The sequence below is a fragment of the Neoarius graeffei genome, chromosome 15, assembly GCF_027579695.1.
Source record: "Neoarius graeffei isolate fNeoGra1 chromosome 15, fNeoGra1.pri, whole genome shotgun sequence".
Taxonomy (NCBI): Eukaryota; Metazoa; Chordata; class Actinopteri; order Siluriformes; family Ariidae; genus Neoarius; species Neoarius graeffei.
In genome coordinates this window covers 19,506,257-19,530,875 of record NC_083583.1, presented here as the reverse complement: position 1 = coordinate 19,530,875, position 24,619 = coordinate 19,506,257, and the positions used below count along the sequence as shown (strand labels likewise).

At 42.7% G+C, this 24,619-nt stretch overlaps 1 protein-coding gene across 12 annotated transcripts in view; it reads right to left on the bottom strand.

Moving 5' to 3' along the window:
- Window positions 1-24,619, bottom strand: part of tead1b (TEA domain family member 1b) — a 166,970-nt gene that overhangs the window by 65,368 nt on the left and 76,983 nt on the right. For all 12 annotated transcript variants that reach the window (XM_060940967.1, XM_060940962.1, XM_060940968.1 and 9 more), the window contains exon 2: window positions 22,799-23,051. In XM_060940967.1, the coding sequence (XP_060796950.1) occupies window positions 22,799-22,955 (157 nt within the window). In that variant the 5' untranslated portion in view covers window positions 22,956-23,051. The remainder of the gene's footprint in view (window positions 1-22,798; window positions 23,052-24,619) is intronic.

Below are 24,619 nucleotides of genomic sequence, written 5' to 3'. Positions count from 1 at the left end.
GAATGCCTTGGGCATTTGGTTGAAGGTGGGCAGTCAAGCATGGGATGGGTCGGCTAACCTGAAGCACATGTGCTTTCACCTGATCAGTCCAAACACAACTCATTTTAAAAGGACAGAGCTGGATTGTAAAAAGAAAAAAAAAATCTACAACGTCAGAGCAAAAATGATATTATCGGAACAAAGGGTTGGAGGTTGATTATTTGGCTCTCAAATCCTGTCATGTGCTCATTTCATCGATATAGTTTAACAAATATTCAAACATCCTTGAGCTTCAGGACTTTGAAGCAATAAATTACACAGAATAGACCCAATAACTGGAATCCAAAGAAGGCCAAGGAAAATAAAACAGCAAATCTTTTACAACCCTGTCTCATCTCATCTCCTTCCGCTTATCCGGGGCTGGGTTGCGGAGGCAGCAGTCTGAGCATGGAAGCCCAAACTTCCCTCTCCCAGACACCTCGGCCAGCTCCTTGGGAAGAACACCGAGGCGTTCCCAGGCCAGCCGAGAGACCCTGTTTCCAAAAAAAATAATAATAATAAAATAAAATGTGTGTACAAAACGCTGTGTACACTAGGGGTGTGCAAAATAATCGTCATGACAATGCATCACGATACTAACTTTCACGATATACTGCATCGATTCTTGACGCCAAATATCGATTATTAATTTTAAAAAATGAATAAATAAAATTGTATGAATGGTTGGCGAACATCAGCTAAAAACAAGTAGAATACAACTTCCAGTCCTGTAGATGTCGCCGTGGAGTTTTTGACGCCCGCTGCCTTCATGCCAGTGGCATTTCCAGCGGCGGGCTACTGCGACCTAGACATTCTGCATAGACATCATATGTGACTGCGACTCTGTTTACAAATCTCGCTGGAACAGCGCGCACGACATGCTTGAGCGCTTTTTAGAGCAACAGCCTGCCATCCACGCTGCACTCCTGTCTGCAGAAATACGTAAATCTGAGAAGGACATCTGCACACTCACCGAGTCTGACATAACTGTTGCGGTACTACAACATGCTAAAAGAAATATGCTTAGTGAGTGTATTGTTTCCTAATTTGAGGATGCTCCACAAACTATAAATGCATAAGGCATTTAAATATAATGTAAAGTAATGTAACAAATAATATAATGATGATGATAATTTAATGCACTGAGTAATATAGTATATATATTTTGATATTTATTATTGCCTTGTCCTCCCATACTGCAGGTGCTGCAAAGAAATTGAAAACTGCTGCTATTAGTTTTCTTTTATTATTTTTAGTTTTATAAATCCTATGCAATTTTTGTCATTAGTGTGTCCACTTGTTAAGTATGGAAACAGTAATATTCATTTTAATGGCAACTACCTCCAAAGTCGTTTCAATAAATTCAGTTATGAACTGAGTTGCTCTGAGTTATGCATCAATTGGAGACACTATCCAGATCGTACACAGCCACTGGTAATTATGCTCTTTTTTTTTTTTTTTACATTTTCACTGAAGTATGTTGAATATAGGGGCGGCACGGTGGTGTAGTGGTTAGCGCTGTCGCCTCACAGCAAGAAGGTCCTGGGTTCGAGCCCCGGGGCCGGCGAGGGCCTTTCTGTGTGGAGTTTGCATGTTCTCCCCGTGTCCGCGTGGGTTTCCTCCGGGTGCTCCGGTTTCCCCCACAGTCCAAAGACATGCAGGTTAGGTTAACTGGTGACTCTAAATTGACCGTAGGTGTGAATGTGAGTGTGAATGGTTGTCTGTGTCTATGTGTCAGCCCTGTGATGACCTGGCGACTTGTCCAGGGTGTACCCCGCCTTTCGCCCGTGGTCAGCTGGGATAGGCTCCAGCTTGCCTGCGACCCTGTAGAAGGATAAAGCGGCTAGAGATAATGAGATGAGATGAGATGAGACATTTTCACTGAAGTATGTTGAATATAGGGGCGGCACGGTGGTGTAGTGGTTAGCGCTGTCGCCTCACAGCAAGAAGGTCCTGGGTTCGAGCCCCGGGGCCGGCGAGGGCCTTTCTGTGTGGAGTTTGCATGTTCTCCCCGTGTCCGCGTGGGTTTCCTCCGGGTGCTCCGGTTTCCCCCACAGTCCAAAGACATGCAGGTTAGGTTAACTGGTGACTCTAAATTGACCATAGGTGTGAATGTGAGTGTGAATGATTGTCTGTGTCTATGTGTCAGCCCTGTGATGACCTGGCGACTTGTCCAGGGTGTGCCCCGCCTTTCGCCCGTAGTCAGCTGGGATAGGCTCCAGCTTGCCTGCGACCCTGTAGAAGGATAAAGCGGCTAGAGATAATGAGATGAGATGAGATGTTGAATATATCGCAATGCATCGCAATAATTCAAGAATCGTGATGCATCGTGATAGTATCGCATCGTAGCATGTGAATCGTGATTCGAATTGAATCGTGACTTTTTTGCCAATACCCACCCCTAGTGTACACTGTAAATAAAAACAGAATGCAGTGATTTGCAACTCATGGAATACCCAAAGATTTAATTGAAAATGGTACAAAGACAACAAATCAAATGTTGAAACTGAAAAATCGTATTGTTTTTTGAAAAATATATGCTAGCTATATATATAAATAAAGTGTGTGTGTGTGTGTGTGTGTGTGTACGTAAAAGTTGTGTAATGTATACATATATTTTACATTGTGCTAACCAGTAATCAATGGCGCTAGGAAGCTAGCTAACATTTGGCTACGTACAATACTGTGTAAATCAGCAACCCATGTCAAGCTAAGTTTAGGCTAACATATATTGTGTAAACTAGTAACCAATGGCACTAACAAGCTAGCTAATATTAGGCTAATATATTGTGTAAACCACTAACAATGGTGTTAGCAAGCTAGCTAAGGTTAGGCTAACCACAACTGTGTTTCCAAAAAAGTTGGGACACTGTATACCCTGTACATAAAAACACAATGCGATGATTTGCAAATCATGGAAACCCTAAACTGTGGGTGGTAGAAATGGGCAACTGGACTTGCTTGAAGATTCTTGAAAACGTTTCACCTCTCGTCCAAAAGGCTTCCTCAGTTCTGTCTGACTAATAGGGAGTTTTAACGTTTTCAAGAATCTTCAAGCAAGTCCAGTTGCCCATTTCTACCACCCACAGTTTACTATGACCTGGATGATTGAGAATCTTCACAGACACGGAAACCCTATATTTCATTGAAAATAGTACAAAGACAACATATGAAATTTTAAAACTGAGAAAAATTATTGGTTTTTTGAAAAATATATGCTCATTTTTAATTTTGAAAAAGTTAGGACAGGGGCATTTTTACCACTGTGTTGCATCACCTCTTCTTTTAACAACACTCTGTAAATGTTTGGGAACTGAGGAGACCAACTGCTGTAGTTTTGAAAGAGAAATATTGTCCCATTCTTGCCTGATACACAATTTCAGTTGCTCAACAGTTCGAGGTCTGCTTTGTCGTATTTTGCACTTTATAATGCGGCAAATGTTTCCAATGGGAGACAGGTCTGGACTACAGGCAGGCCACTTTAGCACCTGGACTCTTTTACTATGGAGTTATAATACATGCAGAAAGCGGTTCGGCATTGTCTTGCTGAAAGAAGGAAGGCCTTCCCTGAAAAAGACGTCATCTGGATGGCAGCATGTTGCTCTGAAATGTGTAGATATCATTCAGCATTAATGGTGTCTTCCCAGATGTACAAGCTACCCATGTCATGTCAACTAATGCACCCTCATACCATCACAGATGCTGGCTTTTGAACTGTATACTGATAAGCCAGATGGTCCCTCTTCTCTTTAGCCTGGAGGACGTCGTGTCCATGATTTCTAAAAAGAATTTCTACCTCAGGACAATTTTCCACTTCACCTCAGTCCATCGTAAAACAGCTCGGGCCCAGAGAAGGTGGCGATGTTTCTGGATATTGTTTATATCTGGTTTGAACTTACATTTGTGGATGCAGTAGTGAACTGTTTTCACAGACGATGGTTTTCTGAAGTGTTCCTGAGCCCATACAGTGATTTCCACTACAGACACGTGTCTGCTTTTAATGCAGTGTCGGCTGAGGGCCTGAAGATCACAGGCGTCCAGTGTCAGTTTTCAGCCTTGTCTCTTGCACACAGAGATTTCTCCAGATTCTCTGAATCTTTTAATGATATTATGTACCATAGATGTCGTGATCCCAAAATTTTTGCCTCTCTGGGATGCACTTTTTATATGCAATCATGTTACTGACCTGTTACCAAATTTCCAAATTAGTTTTTTAGCATTACATTGGCTTTTTCAGTCTTTTGTTGCCCCGTCCCAACTTTTTTTAAAAATGTGTTGCTGGCATCAAATTCAAAATGAGCATATATTTTTCAAAAAACAAACTTTCTCAATCTCAACATTTGATATGTTGCCTTTGTCCTATTTTCAGTGAAATATAGGGTTTCCATGATTTGCAAATTATCGCATTGTTTTTATTTACAGTTTACACAGCGTCCCAACTTTTTTGGAAACGGGGCTGTCAAAAAGACAAGTTAAAATAACTAAGATGCCTGTTATAAAGTTGTGGTGGTTGTATCAACTGGTCTGCACCATACACAATAAGAAATAATAGAACAGAAGTGTGACCAGCACCTGGGGATGAGTTTTCAGAAGGGACCATGTTTTTTACTCCCATCACCGCCTGCCTCGAGTGTCAAATGGACAAAAATATCACCAAGAAAAAAATGACTGGTGCTGATAAACTCGAACATTTGGAGTACTGGATTTTTGACTTCCATAAGTGGTTAAACTGGGATGCTAATAAAATAGCCATGCGTTTAAACAACACAATGACAAACTTGTCGGGTGGTAGAGTTTTCAATTGTAAAACAATACAACCATGAAGAAAAAGTGCTGAGTGACTAAAGACATGTTAATACTGTTGAATAATGCATGATAAATCAAGTGCAACTGGAAGCAGATGCAATTTCCTTTTGCTTTCTCGAACGAATAAGAATCTGTGCCAAGGATATATCCACCTGTCACCATAAAAAAAAAAACAAAACACTGTGTCTTCAACTATATTAACCAACCTGTTGCCTGCACTGAGAAACACCCAGTAACTCATCTTCACACGATGAAGAGTAATCACGGTGTAATTGGAAACGTGTCTTTTGCAGGTGTAAAAACTACAGAGCTGTTACCAAGCTACAATGGCGTGCCAATAAAAGCGAGGGATTGTATAGGAGGTGTGTGCATGTGTGAGTGTGTATGAGACTGAAGTTCTCCAGACTCCATTCACGGAGTGAATGCAGGTAGCAGAGGGAGCCTGAGCGGATCCCAGAATTCCTCATTATCCTCGCAGCGGGTGGGCGGGTTTGCGGCAGCGGTCCACGGGGGAGGCCAGGCTCGCTTATTACGCTTAACTGAGCCACAGCAGCTCTGCAAACCAAGTGCCACTTAGTGCCCGTCTGAGACGGCCGCCTGGCCCTGATGAGATGACTGAGAGTGCGGCGTGTCAGTAGAAGGGCAAAAACAAATGCCTCATCAAAGCGGCATGGCAAACAGGTCCGACGCGTGCTTGGTCATTATGCGTGGACCTTGATCCTGACGCAAAAACGTCTTACGGCTTTGGGTCGCCGTCGAAAAATAGCATGATATGATTAACACTCGCCACCTCCTAAGCAAACAGATGCACTGTAAAAGACTGCTCGTGTGGCCAGGGCCTGATAGCAGCCGCTAAAAGCACCCAGTTCCTGAAACAGATGGTCCTTTCACACATAATAATCATAACAGCCTGCATGTGCTCCTGAGCATCATCCAAAACATACTGTGATATTTAGACTGCTTTGAGGAAGTAGACTCTCTAACACTGGTTTCTAGACGGTGGGATTTCAGCAACGTTTTAAGATGATCCCAATAACATCTTGGCTGAATCTGATAACATGCTACGCAATAACATGTTCTTCATATCAGATTATACAATGAAGATCCTCTAACGGTAGACCTGTGATTAATGAAAACCCCTATGCTCTCTGCTAACGTCATCGCCTGGCTCGTGCAGAAAGCAAGGTTGCTTAAACAAACGTCCTTCAATGTGAGCTTGATGTAATAGCTGTTTTCTTGTCATGTTTTGTGCATGTTTTGCCATGACCGCAAGTGTATCTGGAGCCTTCCCGTGAGTTTCTCGCAATCCAACGCCATCCTCTTGTTGGTGGTGTTTTGACAAGCTTCGTAGCGTCGATCGCACTCGGGATACACTAGCCACACATTCTCAGACTGACGATCTCAAGTCACAACCAAAGAATTCTTCTTTTTTATACGGGACAAAAACATTGTCTCACAGTCTAAACCTAGCTCAAGAATCAAAATGCGAGAAGTTCTTGTCAAATTTTCAAAAGATACTTGATTAAAAACTTCGAGCCACATTAGAGCCAGCAGGTGAAAGGGGTGGATTATTCAAAGCAATTTGACACAAGGTGCTCCTGCACACACAATAACCTCCATTAAATACATTTTCTCTGATCTCAATGTCCCATTTTGCTTTTCTTGTCATGTTTCACATCTGGCCATGTGTGCAGTGATGTACTCCAGAGGGTATGTAATTGCCTGCGGCCAGGCTGAATGGAGGCTCGCAAAGCAGGTGAATTATGTAAGTGCTAGGTCTTCGGCTCTCGCTGCTGAGGGTTCTTGTCTCTTTCTTCCTTTCTCCCCTTGTGCTTCTCTCTCTACAAAGCAGTGGTTGTGATGTTTTTTCGCTGCTGTCACAATTAACCTCAGAGGCTGGGCAGGGAGCCAGCGGTGAGCCCTTCAGGTAAACAGTACGATAAGCTTAGCCACAAAAAAATTAGACATTGTTTTGAAGCGAGAGGCAGTTGCTATAGTAACTGTTGCTAATTAACTGCATTCAGCCAGGGGAACAAAGGGCTTAAAGGCACTCAGGACAGCAGAGTGCACATGTGCAATCCCTCTTTTTCTGTTGCTCGAATAACTGTATCTCTCCCTTATTCTGCCCCCGCCCCTTAACGCATGCCGGGAGAAGTGCGGCAGCTGGCCTATCAAATGCGGACACCGATTGTGGTCTGGTTTCCGAAGCCTCGCCTCCCTGAAGCAAACAACGATCACGGTGTCCTGGGGCCAATCAATGTGCTTCATCAGCATGGAGGGCCACTTGAAGTGGACCTCGTCAGGTCCGGTGGTATTCTGGAGAGACGGCCCACCGGAATCAGCATTTCAATATAGTGATGCCGAGAAAAAAGGAGGCCATTTAATATGAAGAGCGGCAGTTACTTCCCTACAACAATGTGTATGTGGATATATAGGAGACGATAAAGCTAAACAGTTGCAGATATGTATAGAAGGGATGTAACTGAAGAGGAATACGTTATTCAGGATAAACAGATAATATGTACTAAAGAGATACAAACAGGAGGCGTGCTTTTCCTTTTAGCCAGAAAGGCATCTGGTTGTGACCAGAGCTCCGGGACTGGGAATCCCATTGGATGCAACCTAAAAAAAAATTTTTTTAAATGCTTTTACTTTCAGACACGTATAAACAAGTAAGCTCACAGGACAAAGAAAGGACGCCGTTTATTAACGTGAATGTTCAGCTTTCATTCATCCTTAGCAATGATATGCTCAGGGAGGGTCACAGTGGATTCAGTTAGGCTACAAGTTTGTTGATATTATGAGAAATACAACATCTCTAGTTGAGAACTCGAGTGATGTAGCTGAGGTTCAGGAACTGTCCGAGCCAGAATTCACAGACAATGCTGACAGTGCTGGCATTTCTACCTCCAGTATGTTCCAGTATTTCCAAGGACACATTGGTAGGGTTCAAAAAAAAAATCCTTCCAGTTTAGGCCACACCCATTTCAGTTTTGAAGATAAAGACAATACAGATATATGAATAAAGGTAGTGGCGGCACGGTGGTGTAGTGGTTAGCACTGTCACCTCACAGCAAGAAGGTTCTCGGTTTGAGCCCAGTGGCTGACGAGGGCCTTTCTGTGCTGAGTTTGCATGTTCTCCCTGTGTCTGCATGGGTTTCCTCCGGGTGCTCCGGTTTCCCCCACAGCCCAAAGACATGTAGGTTAGGTTAACTGGTGGCTCTAAATTGACCGTAGGTGTGAGTGTGAATGGTTGTGTGTCTCTGTGTGTCAGCCCTGCAATGATCCGGCGACTTGTCCAGGGTGTACCCTGCTTCTTGCCCATAGTCAGCCGGGATAGGCTCCAGCTTGCCCTTGACCCTACACAGGATAAGTGGTTATGGATAATGGATGGATAAAGGTACAGTGGTGCTTGAAAGTTTGTGAACCCTTTAGAATTTTCTATATTTCTGCATAAATATGATCTAAAACGTCATCAGATTTTCACACAAGTCCTAAAAGTAGATAAAGAGAACCCAGTTAAACAAATGAGACAAAATTATTATACATGGTCATTTATTTATTGAGGAAAATTATCCAATATTACACATCTGTGAGTGGCAAAAGTATGTGAACCTTTGCTTTCAGTATCTGGTGTGACCTCCTTGTGCAGTAATAACTGCAACTAAATGTTTCCGGTAACTGTTGATCAGTCCTGCACACTGGCTTGGAGGAATTTTATCCCATTCCTCCATACAGAACAGCTTCAACTCTGGGATGTTGGTGGGTTTCCTCACATGAACTGCTCGCTTCAGGTCCTTCCACAACATTTCGATTGGATTAAGGTCAGAACTTTGACTTGGCCATTCCAAAACATTAACTTTATTCTTCTTTAACTAATCTTTGGTAGAATGACTTGTGTGCTGAGGGTCGTTGTCTTGCTGCATGACCCACTTCCTCTTGAGATTCAGTTCATGGACAGATATCCTGATATTTTCCTTTAGAATTCACTGGCACAATTCAGAATTCATTGTTCTATCAACGATGGCAAGCCGTCCTGGCCCAGATGCGGCAAAACAGGCCCAAATCATGATACTACCACCACCACCATGTTTCACAGATGGGATAAGGTTCTTGTGCTGGAATGTAGTGTTTTCCTTTCTCCAAACATAACACTTCTCATTTAAAACAAAAAGTTCTATTTTAATATCATCCCTCCACAAAACATTTTTCCAATAGCCTTCTGGCTTGTCCACGTGATCTTTAGCAAACTGCAGACAAGCAGCAATGCTCTTTTTGGAGAGCAGTGGCTTTCTCTTTGCAAACCTGCCATGCACACCATTGTTGTTCAGTGTTCTCCTGATGGTGGACTCATGAACATTAACATTAGCTAATGTGAGAGAGGCCTTCAGTTGCTTAGAAGTTCACCCGGGGTCCTTTGTGACCTCGCAAACTATTACACGCCTTGCTCTTGGAGTGATCTTTGTTGGTCGACCACTCCTGGGGAGGGTAGCGATGGTCTTGAATTTCCTCCATTTGTACACAATCTGTCTGACTGTGGATTGGTGGAGTCCAAACTCTTTAGAGATGGTTTTGTAACCTTTTCCAGCCTGATGAGCATCAACAACACTTTTTCTGAGGTCCTCAGAAATCTCCTTTGTTCGTGCCATGATACACTTCCACAAAGATGTGTTGTGAAGATCAGACTTTGATAGATCCCTGTTCTTTAAATAAAATAGGGTGCCCACTCACACCTGATTGTCATCCCATTGATTGAAAACACCTGACTCTAATTTCATCTTCAAATTAACTGCTAATCCTAGAGGTTCACATACTTTTGCCACTCACAGATATGTAATATTGGATCATTTTCCTCAATAAATAAATGACCAAGTCTAATATTTTTGTCTCATTTGTTTAACTGGGTTTTCTTTATCTACTTTTAGGACTTGTGTGAAAATCTGATGATGTTTTAGGTCACATTTATGCAGAAATATAGAAAATTCTAAAGGGTTCACAAACTTTCAAGCACCACTGTAGTGGCATTGCTTAACACGATCACACTAGACTGGGTGATGAGAAGAATGGTTGGGAATGGGTGAAAAAGGCATCAGATGGAAATTTACTTCCAAGCTCGATGAGCTAGACTTTGCAGATGATATTGCGCTGCTGTCTTCCACCAAACAACAGATGCAAGACAAGGTAGATAAACTGAACATAGAAGCTAGGCGAGTAGGGCTGAAGATCAACATAAGCAAGAATCAATTCAAGCAACGAGGACAAGTTAACCATTGATTGAGAAGATATCGAAGATGTTGAGGAATTTACCTACCTGGGAGCTACAGTCTGCAAAGAAGGAGGTGGTATGAAAGATTTAAAGAATCATCTATCCAAAGCCAGAGGTGCATTCGTGAGGCTAAAAAAGACCTGGAGATCCAACAACATATCAAGAAGAACTAAACTGAAACTGTTCGAGACACTAGTGATACCAGTCCTTCTATACGGTTGCGAGACCTGGAAGATGACCAAGGAAGACAACAGAATAGTAGACGTGTTTCAAAATAAATGCCTAAGACAGATTTTGCGAATTAGATGGGAACAACATGTCACCACTGAAGAGCTCTTGGAAAAGGCTAACATGAGGGCATTGAGCATGGAAGTGAGGCGAAGGAGATGGAAAATGATTGGCCACATCCTGAGGCAAGAAAGGAGTAACATCATGAATGTAGCATTGACGTGGGCACCGGAGGGAAAAAGGAAACAAGGTTGACCAAAGACAACATGGCGGCGTACAGTAGAAAGAGAGCGAAAGGAAGCAGGATGGAGATCATGGGACGAGGCACGGGTGACCACTGCAAACAGAATTGAATGGAGGAAATGTGCGGAGGCCTTATGTGCTAGCAAGTGTGAAGAGGATAGGTGAAGGTGATTGCTTAACACCTCTAATGTGTAGCACTTACTATGAAACAATAACGCAACCTGGATAAACCTCCTTCAGCAGCAGACCGCTGCATCCACGATGCAAGAAGGAATGCGACCACAGGTCTTTCATCCCAACTGCTGCCAGACTTTTCAATGACAGCCTTTTCAATACGTAGCACTGTTTCTCAAAGTCACCATCACCTTTTTGTCACTTTGTCCGTATCTCATCACCATCTTCTACTTATGCTGTGCAACAATATTACTATTTGGTGCTTCCTTTTTATTTACAAATATTTTCTTATTCATGTCTCACTCTCATAATTGTTGTGCACAATTCTGTCCATAGGCTGTGTTTGTCATTTATTGGTTACTTTACACACATATCCCATCCTCGTTAGTTATACAGGGTGTTTCAAAAAAAATGTGACATCATTTCACAATCTAATAACTTTGCCAATTCTTGTTCATCCATCCATCCATCCATCCATCCATTATCTGTAGCCACTTATCCTGTGCAGGGTCGCTGGCAAGCTGGAGCCTACACTATATTGCCAAAAGTATTCGCTCACCTGCCTTGACTCACATATGAGCTTAAGTGACATCCCATTCCTAATCCATAGGGTTCAATATGACGTTGGTCCACCCTTTGCAGCTAGAACAGCTTCAACTCTTCTGGGAAGGCTGTCCACAAGGTTTAGGAGTGTGTTTATGGGAATTTTTGACCATTCTTCCAGAAGCGCATTTGTGAGGTCACACACTGATGTTGGACGAGAAGGCCTGGCTCTCAGTCTCCGCTCTAATTCATCTCAAAGGTGTTCTACCGGGTTAAGGTCAGGACTCTGTGCAGGCCAGTCAAGTTCATCCACACCAGACTCTGTCATCCATGTCTTTATGGACCTTGCTTTGTGCACTGGTGCACAGTCATGTTGGAAGAGGAAGGGGCCAGCTCCAAACTGTAAAAACAGTCTGCATGCCTAGGTGCTTGATTTTATACACCTGTGGCCATGGAAGTGATTGGAACACCTGATTCCGATAATTTGGATGGGTGAGCAAATACTTTTGGCAATATAGTGTATCTCAGCTGACTATGGGTGAGAGGCAGGGTACACCCTGGACAAGTCACCAGGTCATCCCAGACACACAACCATTCACACTCACTTTAGAGCCACCAATTAACCTAACCTGCATGTCTTTGGGGGAAACCAGAGCAAACCCATGCAGACACAGGGAGAACATGCAAACTCCACACAGAAAGGCCCTCGCCAGCCGCTGGGATCGAACCCAGGACCTTCTTGCTGTGAGGCGACAGTGCTAACCACTACACCACCATGCCACCACTCTTATTTAAGTTCCTTTCTTATTTTGTTGTGTACATTACATACCGTACATGGCCTGTGTTTTTACTTTGTTATTTATTTTATTACTTTTTTTTTTTTTTACTCTTTTATCGCACTAGTTATTTTGTTACTGTTTATTCCTGACTCTTTCTCTCTGTGAGCTGCTGGAACATGTAAATCCCCCCACCGAGGGATGAATAAAGTGGATCTTATCTTATAATTCCAGTAAAGTAAATGAAGAGAGTTCTCATTATCGGAATGACCACAAAGGTTGAGCAACAGTGAAACTAATGATCAAGACGCGGTGTGAGGTCGCGAAGGGTGTCATCTTTGACTAATTTAGGCTATAAAATCACACACTCCGTCACAAGATGACTGCAGTCAGACATTAACTTACAACACATAACAAAACTCGGGCTTGATTTGTAGTATTTGTACCCGACTGTGCACCTTTTACTTCCTGAAAAAAGTACAAAGAGTCGTTAGAAAAGTACTTACGGTAACACGGCAGAAAAGAGAAACATCTAGAATAGGCTAATGCATGTGATATTCTCGAGAAAGAATACACGATTTAAAAAGCTTTCTTAATACCTTTAATCTCATTTAAAAGAGCCAGGATATATAGAATGCTGATCAGAAGTTTGTACACCCCGACTCATTTATAGGTTTTTCTGTATTGTGACTATTTTCTACATTGTAGAACAGTACTGAAGACATCAAAACTATGACATATGGAAAACAAAAAAAAAGTGTTAAAAAATACATTTCATATTTTAGATTCTTCAAAGCAGCCAGTGTTTACCTTGATGACGCTTTACACACTATAGATAGTTTTCACTGACGTCACGGCATTCCGGGGAACGCCCCCCAGCTGCCATCTTGCGGGGCAAACAAAACGGACCATCGCCACTACCGGCTACGTTATCTCGGACGAATTTATGAAGCTATATAGTCAGTTTTCTAAAATAAAGATCAATGTCGGCAAAATCAAGCAAACAGAAGTATATAGATACATTAGACGACATCTCACGACAACGGTATGCAGCCAAACTGGCCTTGATTGGGGGAATTGACCCCTACGAAGTGGACAAAGATGCATTTTCAAGTGACTATGCAGGGCTGCCAAAGCCTGAAACTGCCAAAGCCTGCTCCAAAGCCTGAAACTGACTTCATCAAACTTTAAAGGCTGTCTGATATATACAACTTTATATATTCACAGCGTGCCTTTTGGCGGATGCCGCCTGAATCGCCCAGATCCGATTTTTTTTTTTTTAGGGGGGGCGTTGGAGTGTCTGATTATAATTTCAAAGTAAATTCTGTATTAAAATGACTAAATAAGCAAATCCATTACAGTCCATGAAACAGGAAGTATAAGGATGAGAAAAAAACAGTTTAAATCGGAAAGCTGCGCACATTTGCGCAGTCCTGCACACCGCTCGGGCTGCGCAAATGTGCGCAGCTTTCCGATTTAAACCGTTTTTTTTTCTCATCCTTATACTTCCTGTTTCATGGACTGTAACGGATTTGCTTATTTAGTAATTTTAATACAGAATTTACTTTGAAATTATAATCAGACACTCCAACGCCCCCCCTAAAAAAAAATCGGATCTGCGCAATTCAGGCGGCATCCGCCAAAAGGCGCGCTGTTTGCATCCCAAACACAAATCAAATCATACAGAATAGACCTCAAATGTTTTTCAAAAATGACCCTTGCGTGGGCGGCACGGTGGTGTAGTGGTTAGCACTGTCGCCTCACAGCAAGAAGGTCCGGGTTCGAGCCCCGTGGCCGGCGAGGGCCTTTCTGTGTGGAGTTTGCATGTTCTCCCCGTGTCCGCGTGGGTTTCCTCCGGGTGCTCCGGTTTCCCCCACAGTCCAAAGACATGCAGGTTAGGTTAACTGGTGACTCTAAATTGACCGTAGGTGTGAATGTGAGTGTGAATGGTTGTCTGTGTCTGTGTGTCAGCCCTGTGATGACCTGGCGACTTGTCCAGGGTGTACCCCGCCTTTTGCCCGTAGTCAGCTGGGATAGGCTCCAGCTTGCCTGCGACCCTGTAGAACAGGATAAAGCGGCTAGAGATAATGAGATGAGATGAGACCCTTGCGTGAATGCAGTGACAAGTTTCAAACAGAAACGTGACAAACGAGCGATATTAAGTGTACATTACAATGTAAACGTACACTCAGCGGTTCCAGTTAGGCATTCTCCAGACAGTGTTCACATGATGTTTTGGTTTCCAAAAACAAACTTAAACACAATTGATTTTTTATTTAAACAACTTACCACTTATAAAATGATCGGAGCAGACTTTGCTGTGTTTGGAAGGCTGATAATCCTTGCGGTTGATTCTCGCAAGCCATAGATTTCTCCTTTGTATGCTGAGTTTGTTTGCTCGCCTTCGTGCTCCCGTACAGTGGGAATTCCATAAAAGCTCCGCTTGACGTCATCATCTGACCTATTACGACAGCCGTGAATACAACAGGTGTGCACCATTGCTAGCTTTAAATAGCCTGCTTGGGTTCTTTTGAAGACTTTGTACTCGCGCATTACAATGTGTGCTCAGTCACCCGTACGGTAAGCTTGACCCGCAAGATGGCCGCCACTAGGGAATCCCCGACTCTGTGACGTCATGTGAAAACTATCTATTGGCATCATCTTAACCAGCTTCATGAGGTAGTCACCTGGAATGCTTTTCAATTGACCGCTGTGCCTCGTCAAAAGTTAATTAGTCTAATTTCTTGCCTTCTTAATGCGTTTGATATCAAACAGTAAATAGCAAATAATAAAAATACAGTAAATAGCTCAGTCCAACACCACAACTGTAGTCATTCATATTATGTCAAGAACCGCTCGAGTAAGTAAAGAGAAACGACATCCATCATTACTTTAAGACATGACGTGTTTTTTAATTCATAAAAACAAAGAAAAAACATTGAATTAGAAGGTGTGCCCAAACTTTTGACTGGTACTCTATGTATACATTTTGGAAAGTGTCATATCATGCAGCTGTTCCAGATACTCTACAATCACCAACGCTACCTAACTTGCCTCTGTACAAGGCAAGTGGAATTTCAGTATTTCAAACCTTTCATTTTGCATTGTTATAGTCTCACTTATTTATTTAATAACAGCTAATTCCACTAGCATGTGCATATCGACTAATACAATTTGCTATTCTCTTCAGTTATCTAGAGCGGCGGCTACAGTTAGTTATCGACAGTCCATAATTATCGACACCTTTTTAAATTTACCAATAAAAAACAGTTTTACAAAGGTGAGTTTCAGTTACAACAGTTATTATTGGTTAATTAATCAACCGGAAGACCCGCCTCGCCCTTTGATCTCGTCGTCTGATGATGCAGCTCTTTACCTGAGACGGAATTTTTTTCAGCACGATCAGCAATTTGAGAAAAACCCGGACGTTATCATCGCAGGTGAGTATGGTGGAAAGATCATGGGCATGTTTTTACTGATCAAACTCACTGATATTTCATGATCTCCTTGTCAAAACCTACTTTGTTTCTTATTCTTTCAATTGACAGTCGCCATTTTGTATCTAAACGCGCGTTTGAGAAGTCACATGAAGTGTCGATAATAGTGATCCACCATTATCGACACCCTGTGGAATTAAGTGATATTTACAGCTGTTATGGATCGATCTTTGGGTTAAAAAAAATAAAAGTGCTCTGATTTATCTCTCATCTCATTATCTGTAGCCGCTTTATCCTTCTACAGGGTTGCAGGCGAGCTGGAGCCTATCCCAGCTGACTATGGGCGAAAGGCGGGGTACACCCTGGACAAGTCGCCAGGTCATCACAGGACTGACACATAGACACAGACAACCATTCACACTCACATTCACACCTACGGTCAATTTAGAGTCACCAGTTAACCTAACCTGCATGTCTTTGGACTGTGGGGGAAACCGGAGCACCCGGAGGAAACCCACGCGGACACGGGGAGAACGTGCAAACTCCGCACAGAAAGGCCCTCGCCGGCCACGGGGCTCGAACCTGGACCTTCCTGCCGTGAGGCGACAGCGCTAACCACTACACCATCGTGCCGCCCCGCTCTGATTTATAACAAATTTTTTTCTGATTCATAACAAATGCCCCTTTTCCACCAAAGCAGTTCCAGGTCTGGTTCGGGGCCAGTGCTTAGTTTGGAACCAGGTTTTCTGTTTCCACTGACAAAGAACTGGCTCTGGGGCCAGAAAGAACAGTTCCAGGCTAGCACCAACTCTCTACTGGGCCAGAGGAAAGAACCGCTTATGTCGGGGGGGGGGGGGGGGGGGGGGGGAGTTGTTAAGACCAACAACAATAACAAGACCATGAAAGATCGCCATTTTTAAGCGGCGAGAAGCAGCAGCTGTACAAACGCGAAGTCATCCATTATTATTATTATTATTATTGTTGTTGCTGCTGCTTCTTCCGTGTTGTTTTGCTTCGATATTCGCGCCAAGGTTTATGCAAATGTAGCGACGTAACTGACGTATACAGCGACGTAATGACGTGGCTTCCCTTAGCACCGTGAGCTATGGAAAAGCAAACTGGTTCTCAGCTGGCTCGCAAGTTGAACGAGTTGTGAACCAGCACCAGCACTGGCCCCGAACCAGCCCTGGAACTGATTTGGTGGAAAAGAGGGAAAAATGGAATGTTTATAGAGTATTTGGAATCCGATTGCAATAAATAGAATTAGACCTGAATTAAATTCAGAGCGTATTAAATATTACATGCTTGAAATATTCAGATTTAATAGATCTATTTTAACACTATAAATATGTACCAAAGTATAACAGAACAAGTTTAGGATGACCTAGACTGACAACAAGGTACCTACAGTTTTGGTTCGAGGAATGACATGCGACCTTTGACCTGGATTTTCATGTGGTTACAATCTCAATTGCCTGTTGATATTTATTGGTAAACTATAAAACTAGACATTAATACAAACAACGAATGATTAACAAAATGTGATCTACGAAGATACTGAGACAGTGGGTAGAAAGTGGAACAAAAAGATTTTCTGTCACAGGTTCAACATTATCAGTTCATTTGTTTACAAACATGAGAATTACTTCCACATTTACGTAAACACCAACAGTAATATATTTATCGAACAGATATTTTGTACTAAATATAAATGTCAAACAAATTTTAAATAAAAACTATGTTTTGTTAACTTAATATCACATACCGATTATTTTATTATAAATCATCGTCTAGATGTCGATAATTGTGGAACGGTGTCGATAACTGTGGACAAAGGTGTCAATAATTGTTCTCTCCTTTTTTATTTTAATTTTTTTTCTTTTTTCTGTGTTTGACGTTTGTTTGAGCGTTTTGTCCGCTGGTTGTGGTGTAGCTCCGGACCCAGTTTTGGGCGTCGGTTCCCTCCAGGCCTTGGTTCGCCGTGGGTGATGCCTGTGCTCCCAGCTATGGACTGCAGTGAGCTCGTTGCTCATTTTAACATCGTGGTTGTCCAGCACTCTGTGCTTTAATGCTTGGTGTGATGTTCCGAGCGATGTTGCTCGGTGGCGTCGCGGCGGCTGTGCAGGCAGTTTGGGACACACCAGCGCTCTGCGTGGCGGTGCTTCTGTGCTCGCTTTGTGGATCCATGGCGTGGTGTTCTGAGTGATGTTGCTGGCGGCGTCACGGTGGCTGTGCTGGAGATGTGGGACTTGGTTTTGTGCGCCTTTTGGTGGGACTGTGGCTGCTACACCACTGGAACGATGTCCTGACCTCTATTTGGTGGACTTTTTTCTTTTCTTTTTTCCGCCTATTATTGTAAAGCGACCTTGGGTTTTGAGAAAGGCGCTATATAAATTGAACATATTATTATTATTATTATTATTATTATTATTATTAATTGTGGATAAAAGTGTCGATAACTGTGGACAAAGGTGTCGATAACTGTGGACCAGTGTCGATAACTGTGGACAAAGGTGTCGATAACTGTGGACAAAGGTGTCGATGATTGTGGACAAAGGTGTCGATGATTGTGGACAAAGGTGTCAATAATTGTGGAACAGTGTCGATAACTGTGGACAAAGGTGTCGATAACTGTGGACAAAGGTGTCGATAACTGTGGACAAAGGTGTCGATAACTGTGGACAAAGGTGTCAATAATTGTGGAACAGTGTCGATAACTGTGGACAAAGGTGCCGATAATTGTGGAACAGTGTCAATAACTGTGGACAAAGGTGTCAATAATTGTGGAACAGTGTCGATAACTATGGACAAAGGTGTCGATAACTGTGGACAAAGGTGTCGATGATTGTGGAACAGTGTCGATAACTGTGGACAAAGGTGTCGATAATTGTGGAACAGTGTCGATAACTGCGGCGGGTCCCACGGGACCCGCCGCAAAGCAGTGCGGCGCGGGACAAATTTTGAAAGCTCATTGCGGGTGCGGGCGGGACAGGAAGTGCACATATGCGCGCGCGGGCGGGAGCGGGAGTGCACATATGTGGCGCGGGCGGGAGCCGTGATAAGCTGCAGTCCCGCTAACTAAAAATGTGTTTGAAATAAAATGTATAAATTACTAATTTAGGTCTATCATATATAATTTATGCTGGATATTTTATTTGGCATTAATAAAAACATTTTAAGATGCCTAAATTTGCAGAGAGGAATAGCATCTTAAATTTGCCATTGATCACCCTAACGGGAAATCCTTTGATCACTCTAATAACTCGCAGTTCACACCCAGCTAGCAAAAGAACCATGAGTGAAGTGATTTACGGCTTGCGTTAGTCTACAACTTTAGTCAGAGAGACATGTTACACAGTGACGGTAGGCTTGACTCAATACTATCCCAGAAATCCTTCCTGTAATATGCAAATTTGGCTGTCCAATCAGAGGCGACCAAATTTGCATATTACAGGAAGGATTTCTGGGATAGCATTGAGTCAAGCCTACCGTCACTGTGTAACATGTCTCTCTGACTAAAGTTGTAGACTAACTCAAGCAGTAAATCAATTCACTTCTCTTACTAGCTCTGCTTTGTAATTAAAAAAACACACACACACACACACACACACACACACAAAACACCATTGGTACAAAGCAAGCCTATTCACTTTTTTATGCTGATCAGAGAATTACAATGGTTTCTCATATGATAAAAATGTGCGATTCACGGGCGGGAGCGGGACTGAAAATCATAATTTTTTTGTGGGTGCGGGCGGGAGCGGGACTGAAAATCAATTCTTTGCGGGCGCGGGCGGGAGTGGGACTGCACAATGCGGGCGCGGGCGGGACTGAAAAATCCGACCCGCGCAGACCTCTAGTGTCAATAATTGTGGAACAGTGTCGATAACTGTGGACAAAGGTGTCGATAATTGTGGAACAGTGTCGATAACTGTGGACAAAGGTGTCTAACTGTGGACAAAGGTGTCGATGATTGTGGAACAGTGTTGATAACTGTGGACAAAGGTGTCAATAATTGTGGAACAGTGTCAATAACTGTGGACAAAGGTGTCGATAATTGTGGAACAGGTGTCGATAACTGTGGACAAAGGTGTCGATAATTGTGGAACACTGCCGATAACTGTGGACAAAGGTGTCGATAATTGTGGAACAGTGTCGATAACTGTGGACAAAGGTGTCGATAATTGTGGAACAGTGTCAATAACTGTGGACAAAGGTGTTGATAATTGTGGATCAGTGTCGATAACTGTGGATAAAGGTGTCGATAATTGTGGAACAGTGTCGATAACTGTGGACAAAGGTGTCGATAATTATGGAACGGTGTCATGTGACCTGATACACTAAGTAATAGGGAATCAACTCATTTTTTCCCAGTGGAAGTTTGAGTAATTATTCGTGCACAATTTATGTATTGAAAGTCTTTTCTACTTTTGCAACAGCCAAAAGATCGTTAAGGTGTCGATAATTGTAGCCGCCGCTCTAGTTAGCTTCGTATACAGATGCTGCAGCTAAACCTTTCAGGATATCACAACATCCTCGAATCCCAGCTGTGGCGATTACACAAATGTGACACGCAACAACTACATTTACAAGGCAGTACAGACAAAGTCGACTTATAATCTATGTTCAGTAGAATTAGCCATCCAAGAGGAGCTAGCCACTGAGCTAGCATGGTTTGGACTGCAGAAGCACTTCACCTCACGAGTAACCTGTTGATTGAAAACAATTCATGTGTTTTCTTTTATTTAAATGGAAGAAATACAAGGAAAAGGTGTTCAACATTTTGTTCCCGGTTAAAATGTTAGCGCTTTGTGAAGGACTCTTCATGATTTGCATGTTTTCTTTTCAACGTGGGTTCTGAAGATTCCCAGAGCTCGTCTTAGCCAGGGGGTCACTGGTTCAGTTTTTTATTTTCTTACAGAAATACTCAACATTTAATACTGAATTCTAAATCTGAATGTAGTAATAAATGTTTGAAACTACAAGGTCTTTAAAATATCATGCAGCGATTTATGCAGCAGCTCTGGTTTGTATGAATGACACTGACATGCACAGTACAGGTGCTGGCCCTTTCTGTGATTTGCAGGCATAAAATATATTAACAAATCCTGGATTTTTAATTTGCTCTGCCTCCCCGCTGACAGACGGCCCCGCTTGTTTTGACAGTTGTAACGGCCCTTGTTAATGCTTGAGTGAGTGCATGGGTCACAGTTCACAGTGCGATGGTTTTGGCAGTAGGAGCCTAGCGACAGCTGCATGGCTGAAAGACGAGCCCGGCCCCTACAAAGAGCGCCGAGCCGCAATCTGCCGCCTTCAGCTCTCCGCCGCTCCCGCCAAACTAGTTTCGGCAGTGAAAGAATGGCACGGTGCCGGAACAAAAACAACGCCCACACTCTGCCTTTCAGACCTGCCCTCTCTGCCCCTATATCTATGCTCCACCTCATCACTCCAAAAAAAAAAGAAGCACACCTCTGCTTACTGGTCGTTCTTTTTTTTTCCTCTGCACACAAACTTGCGTCACTGAGTAAATGCGACGACTGCTTTACGCTCTGTTCACACCGATACGGAGGTTTTCAGGTCATTTCAAATGTCTGTCACTACGAAGGCAGTAGTGAGGGAAAGGCTGTTGAGTGCACATGCAACCAGACACTCTGAACATCTGGCACAGCTGACCTCTGCTCGATCCTAGCACAGCCTAACGGGTCACGGCGAATCGAGACGAGCACAAAACGTCCACAAACACCTAGACACACTTAAAACAGCACGATGACAACACAACACTGAGCTGTTTATCGTATCACCCTCATTACTTCTTTTATTACAATAATAATAATAATAATAATAATAATACAGTAATATTTTATTACAATTAATACTTCTTAATTAAAAACAATTCCCTGACAGATTTCTGATTAATACTTGAGACACAATTAATTGCATCCTATTATATAAATATAATTTGTATTTATTTATTTATTTATTTATTATAAATAATCTAATTGGAATGCATTTATTTAATATTTATATTTTATTTTTCTGTATATATTATGTACATTTTATTACATATAAAAAAATAACGTTTTATAAATATACATTTATAAATATTTTGAACCATTATCCATTTTGTAGAAATAGCATCCACTTATTTATTTGTCCATTTATTTTTTCATTCATTTACTTATTTATTATGTTTGTCTGTGCATTTTGATCTTTTTTTACTCAGTATTTTACAGATTATATTTTTCTTTCATGTTTATTTTGTGTCTCGCATATAGTGGCACAGAAACCTCTTCCTTTTATTTATTTATTATTTAAAAAGGGGGAAAAAAAAAACACACCCCTGCTATCTCTAAATCAGTGAGCACTGGCGGCTCTTGTACTTGCCGTTAATCATTTAAAACTCGCCAGGCCAAACCATTTGTCATGCTTTAATCCGAGGCAGAGGGAGAGAGTGTGAGTGAGTTTCTCTGGCACTCCTGGTGTACAAGGAGAAGGAGGAGGGGCTGCAGTGCATGTGTGTGCTGAAAACCTCTTTGTAGCGGCAGCTGAGAGCCATCGCTGCGACTCCTAAACATTACATTTCATTTGGCCGGAGAGGTCACATGACAGCTGCAAAGGACGTCCCCCGAGAGCCTTCAGCTTTCACTTGACACTGACGGGCACAGAGAGACTACGCAAGGAAATATGCCCTCTTTCCATGACATCACCCAGCCAGGGTTTTTGGAAAAGGGGGTGGATGAGAGTTTGGGGGAGGTGGGGGGCACAGCTGGTGGCAGCCGTGGTGCCATCTGCTCCTGACTAATAGTTCATGCTGCTTTACTTATAGACTCCGAGCTCTCCATAACGGCCAGCGAATAAATACTGCTGCTGAAGTCCTCAGAGGCTAACACATTAATTTACTGACTGACGATTAGTCTCATTCTTTCTCCGATAGCTGTGGACATTATTGCTTTAACGAATCAGCTCTATTTAAACCAAATTGGCTTTACTGATCGTTCAATTTTTTTTTTTCTTCTTCCCAATGTCCATCACTAGTAAGTCTAAGCCGGACCTCTAACCGTTCCACCACTCATCCTGAGACTCATCTGTTGGAAACTGAAGTGTGCAGGAGCCAGACCGGCGAGCATTAATTCATCGACTGAATTATTCTCACATTCATCGTCTCATTGTTCCCTCCATCTAATTCCTCATAACCCTTAGAACGTCCCCTCGTGGTGCCCAGCAAATTGGAGGTAGGTCCAGGCCACATGAATGCCATTGGACGAATTTCATTGGGAATGTTCCCTGAATGGAACCAGAGGTCTTACCGTACATCTTGCCTTCATCAGAGAGGATGATCTTACGACGGCCACAGGGTGGGTAGATGGCGAGCGCTTCCTGGAAGCTCTGCTCGATGTCAGGGCTCCACACACCCTCAGCGTCGTTGTCTATGGGCTTCTCGGCCGAGTCGCTCATCCTCTCCATGTCCTCGGCAGGACTTTCGCTGCCGCTCCAGCTGCTGGGATCAATTTTGGCGGTTGGGACCTCCAAGCCGAAGCCTGGAGCACACTAGGGTGAGACCTGACGGGAAACGAAAAGAAAAATGGTGGTCAGAGGCCGCTGTGTGCAGTCCCTGGCAGACAGCACGTCTTGAAGTCTTTCACTCCTTTTATATCGCAGCAACATTTTTTGTTTCATCGGCTCATAATTCAATTTAATCTTGCCTTCTCTCAGATGAAGCTAGATATAACAATTACAAACAAACGGTGTTCCCTCACCAGCGTCTTTTTTTTCCCCCTTCTCTCGTCACAACACTTTGTCATGCTACCGAGAAACCGCAAATCACAAAGCCATCTGTCAAGTTGTGGTGTAAACAGCGATATTCAACATTCACGATATTCAAATAATAGTATAATAGTAGAAAGAGTAAAATAATAGTCGATGAAGGATCCTCAATTGAGCTGGACCAGGTGTCTGAGCAGGAAAAGCACCTGGCCCTCCAGGACAGGAAACTGTTGAACTGCGACACTTGAAAATACCACCATTATCCCTACTGTCTTATTTGTGAAGAGGCCGTCTATGTAGGCAGCATTTTTAGGCGGCTCTTGCACCCTTCAGGCAAACAATGTCCCGTTTGAAAAGGCTGCAGTTTTTCAAGGAAGCATTTGGGAGTAAATACACGGTGTGGCCACAGCATGCTAAAAACGATCATGTGTAATGACCCAAATGCAATTTATACTAATAATATACAGATCCAGTCAAAAGTTTAGACACACTCCTAATTCAATGTTTTTCTTTATTTGTATTAATTAAGAGACACTTCGTGACTTAAAGTAATGACGGATGTCGTTTCTCTTTACTTAGTCGAGCGGTCCTTGACATAATATGAATGACTACAGTTGTGGTGTTGAATAGGGCTATTTACTGTATTTTTTATTATTTACTATTTAATCTCAAAAGCATTAAGAAGGCAAGAAACTCATCCACTAATTAACTTTTGTTAATTGAAAAGTATTCCAGGTGGGTGACTACCTCATAAAGCTGGTTAAGATAATACCAATAGAGTGCAAAGTGTCATCAAGGTAAAATATGAAACATGTTTTGCTGTTTAACACTTTGTTTACCACATAATACTATTTATTTTTTCGCGGTCCGGTTTCCATCAAATCCGGCGCTCTGATTGGCTGGCGAGCGGGTCCGTATCCTACGGTACGGACCCCAGTTACGGACCTCTGGCAACTCGCTCGTTCACAACAACAACAAACATAGTAGCAATTTTTGTCAACATTTATTTTCGCATTTCTCAGGAGAATAGCATTAATTTTACAGCATGGATAGCGAGAACAACAGTGTTCACAGCGAAAGTGAGTTTTACTACCCTGAGGAAGAAGAAATAAAAGAAAACATTTCAGGAGAAAGCTAAAAACCTGTAACTGTTGCTAACGCCGAGCAAAAACATGGCTGAATCCTGAATGACTCCTATTTGTATAAATAGGGGACTACATAAGCAGCAAAATGTAGTTTTTTTCCTGCCATGGAAGTGCACTTGTATACCGAGGAGGAAGCCATCTGCATTACAGCCGTGAATGAGGATTCAAAATGGCGGCTCGGCTCGGTTTTCCCTTTCGGGCGCACTCGTTTTCTGTTAG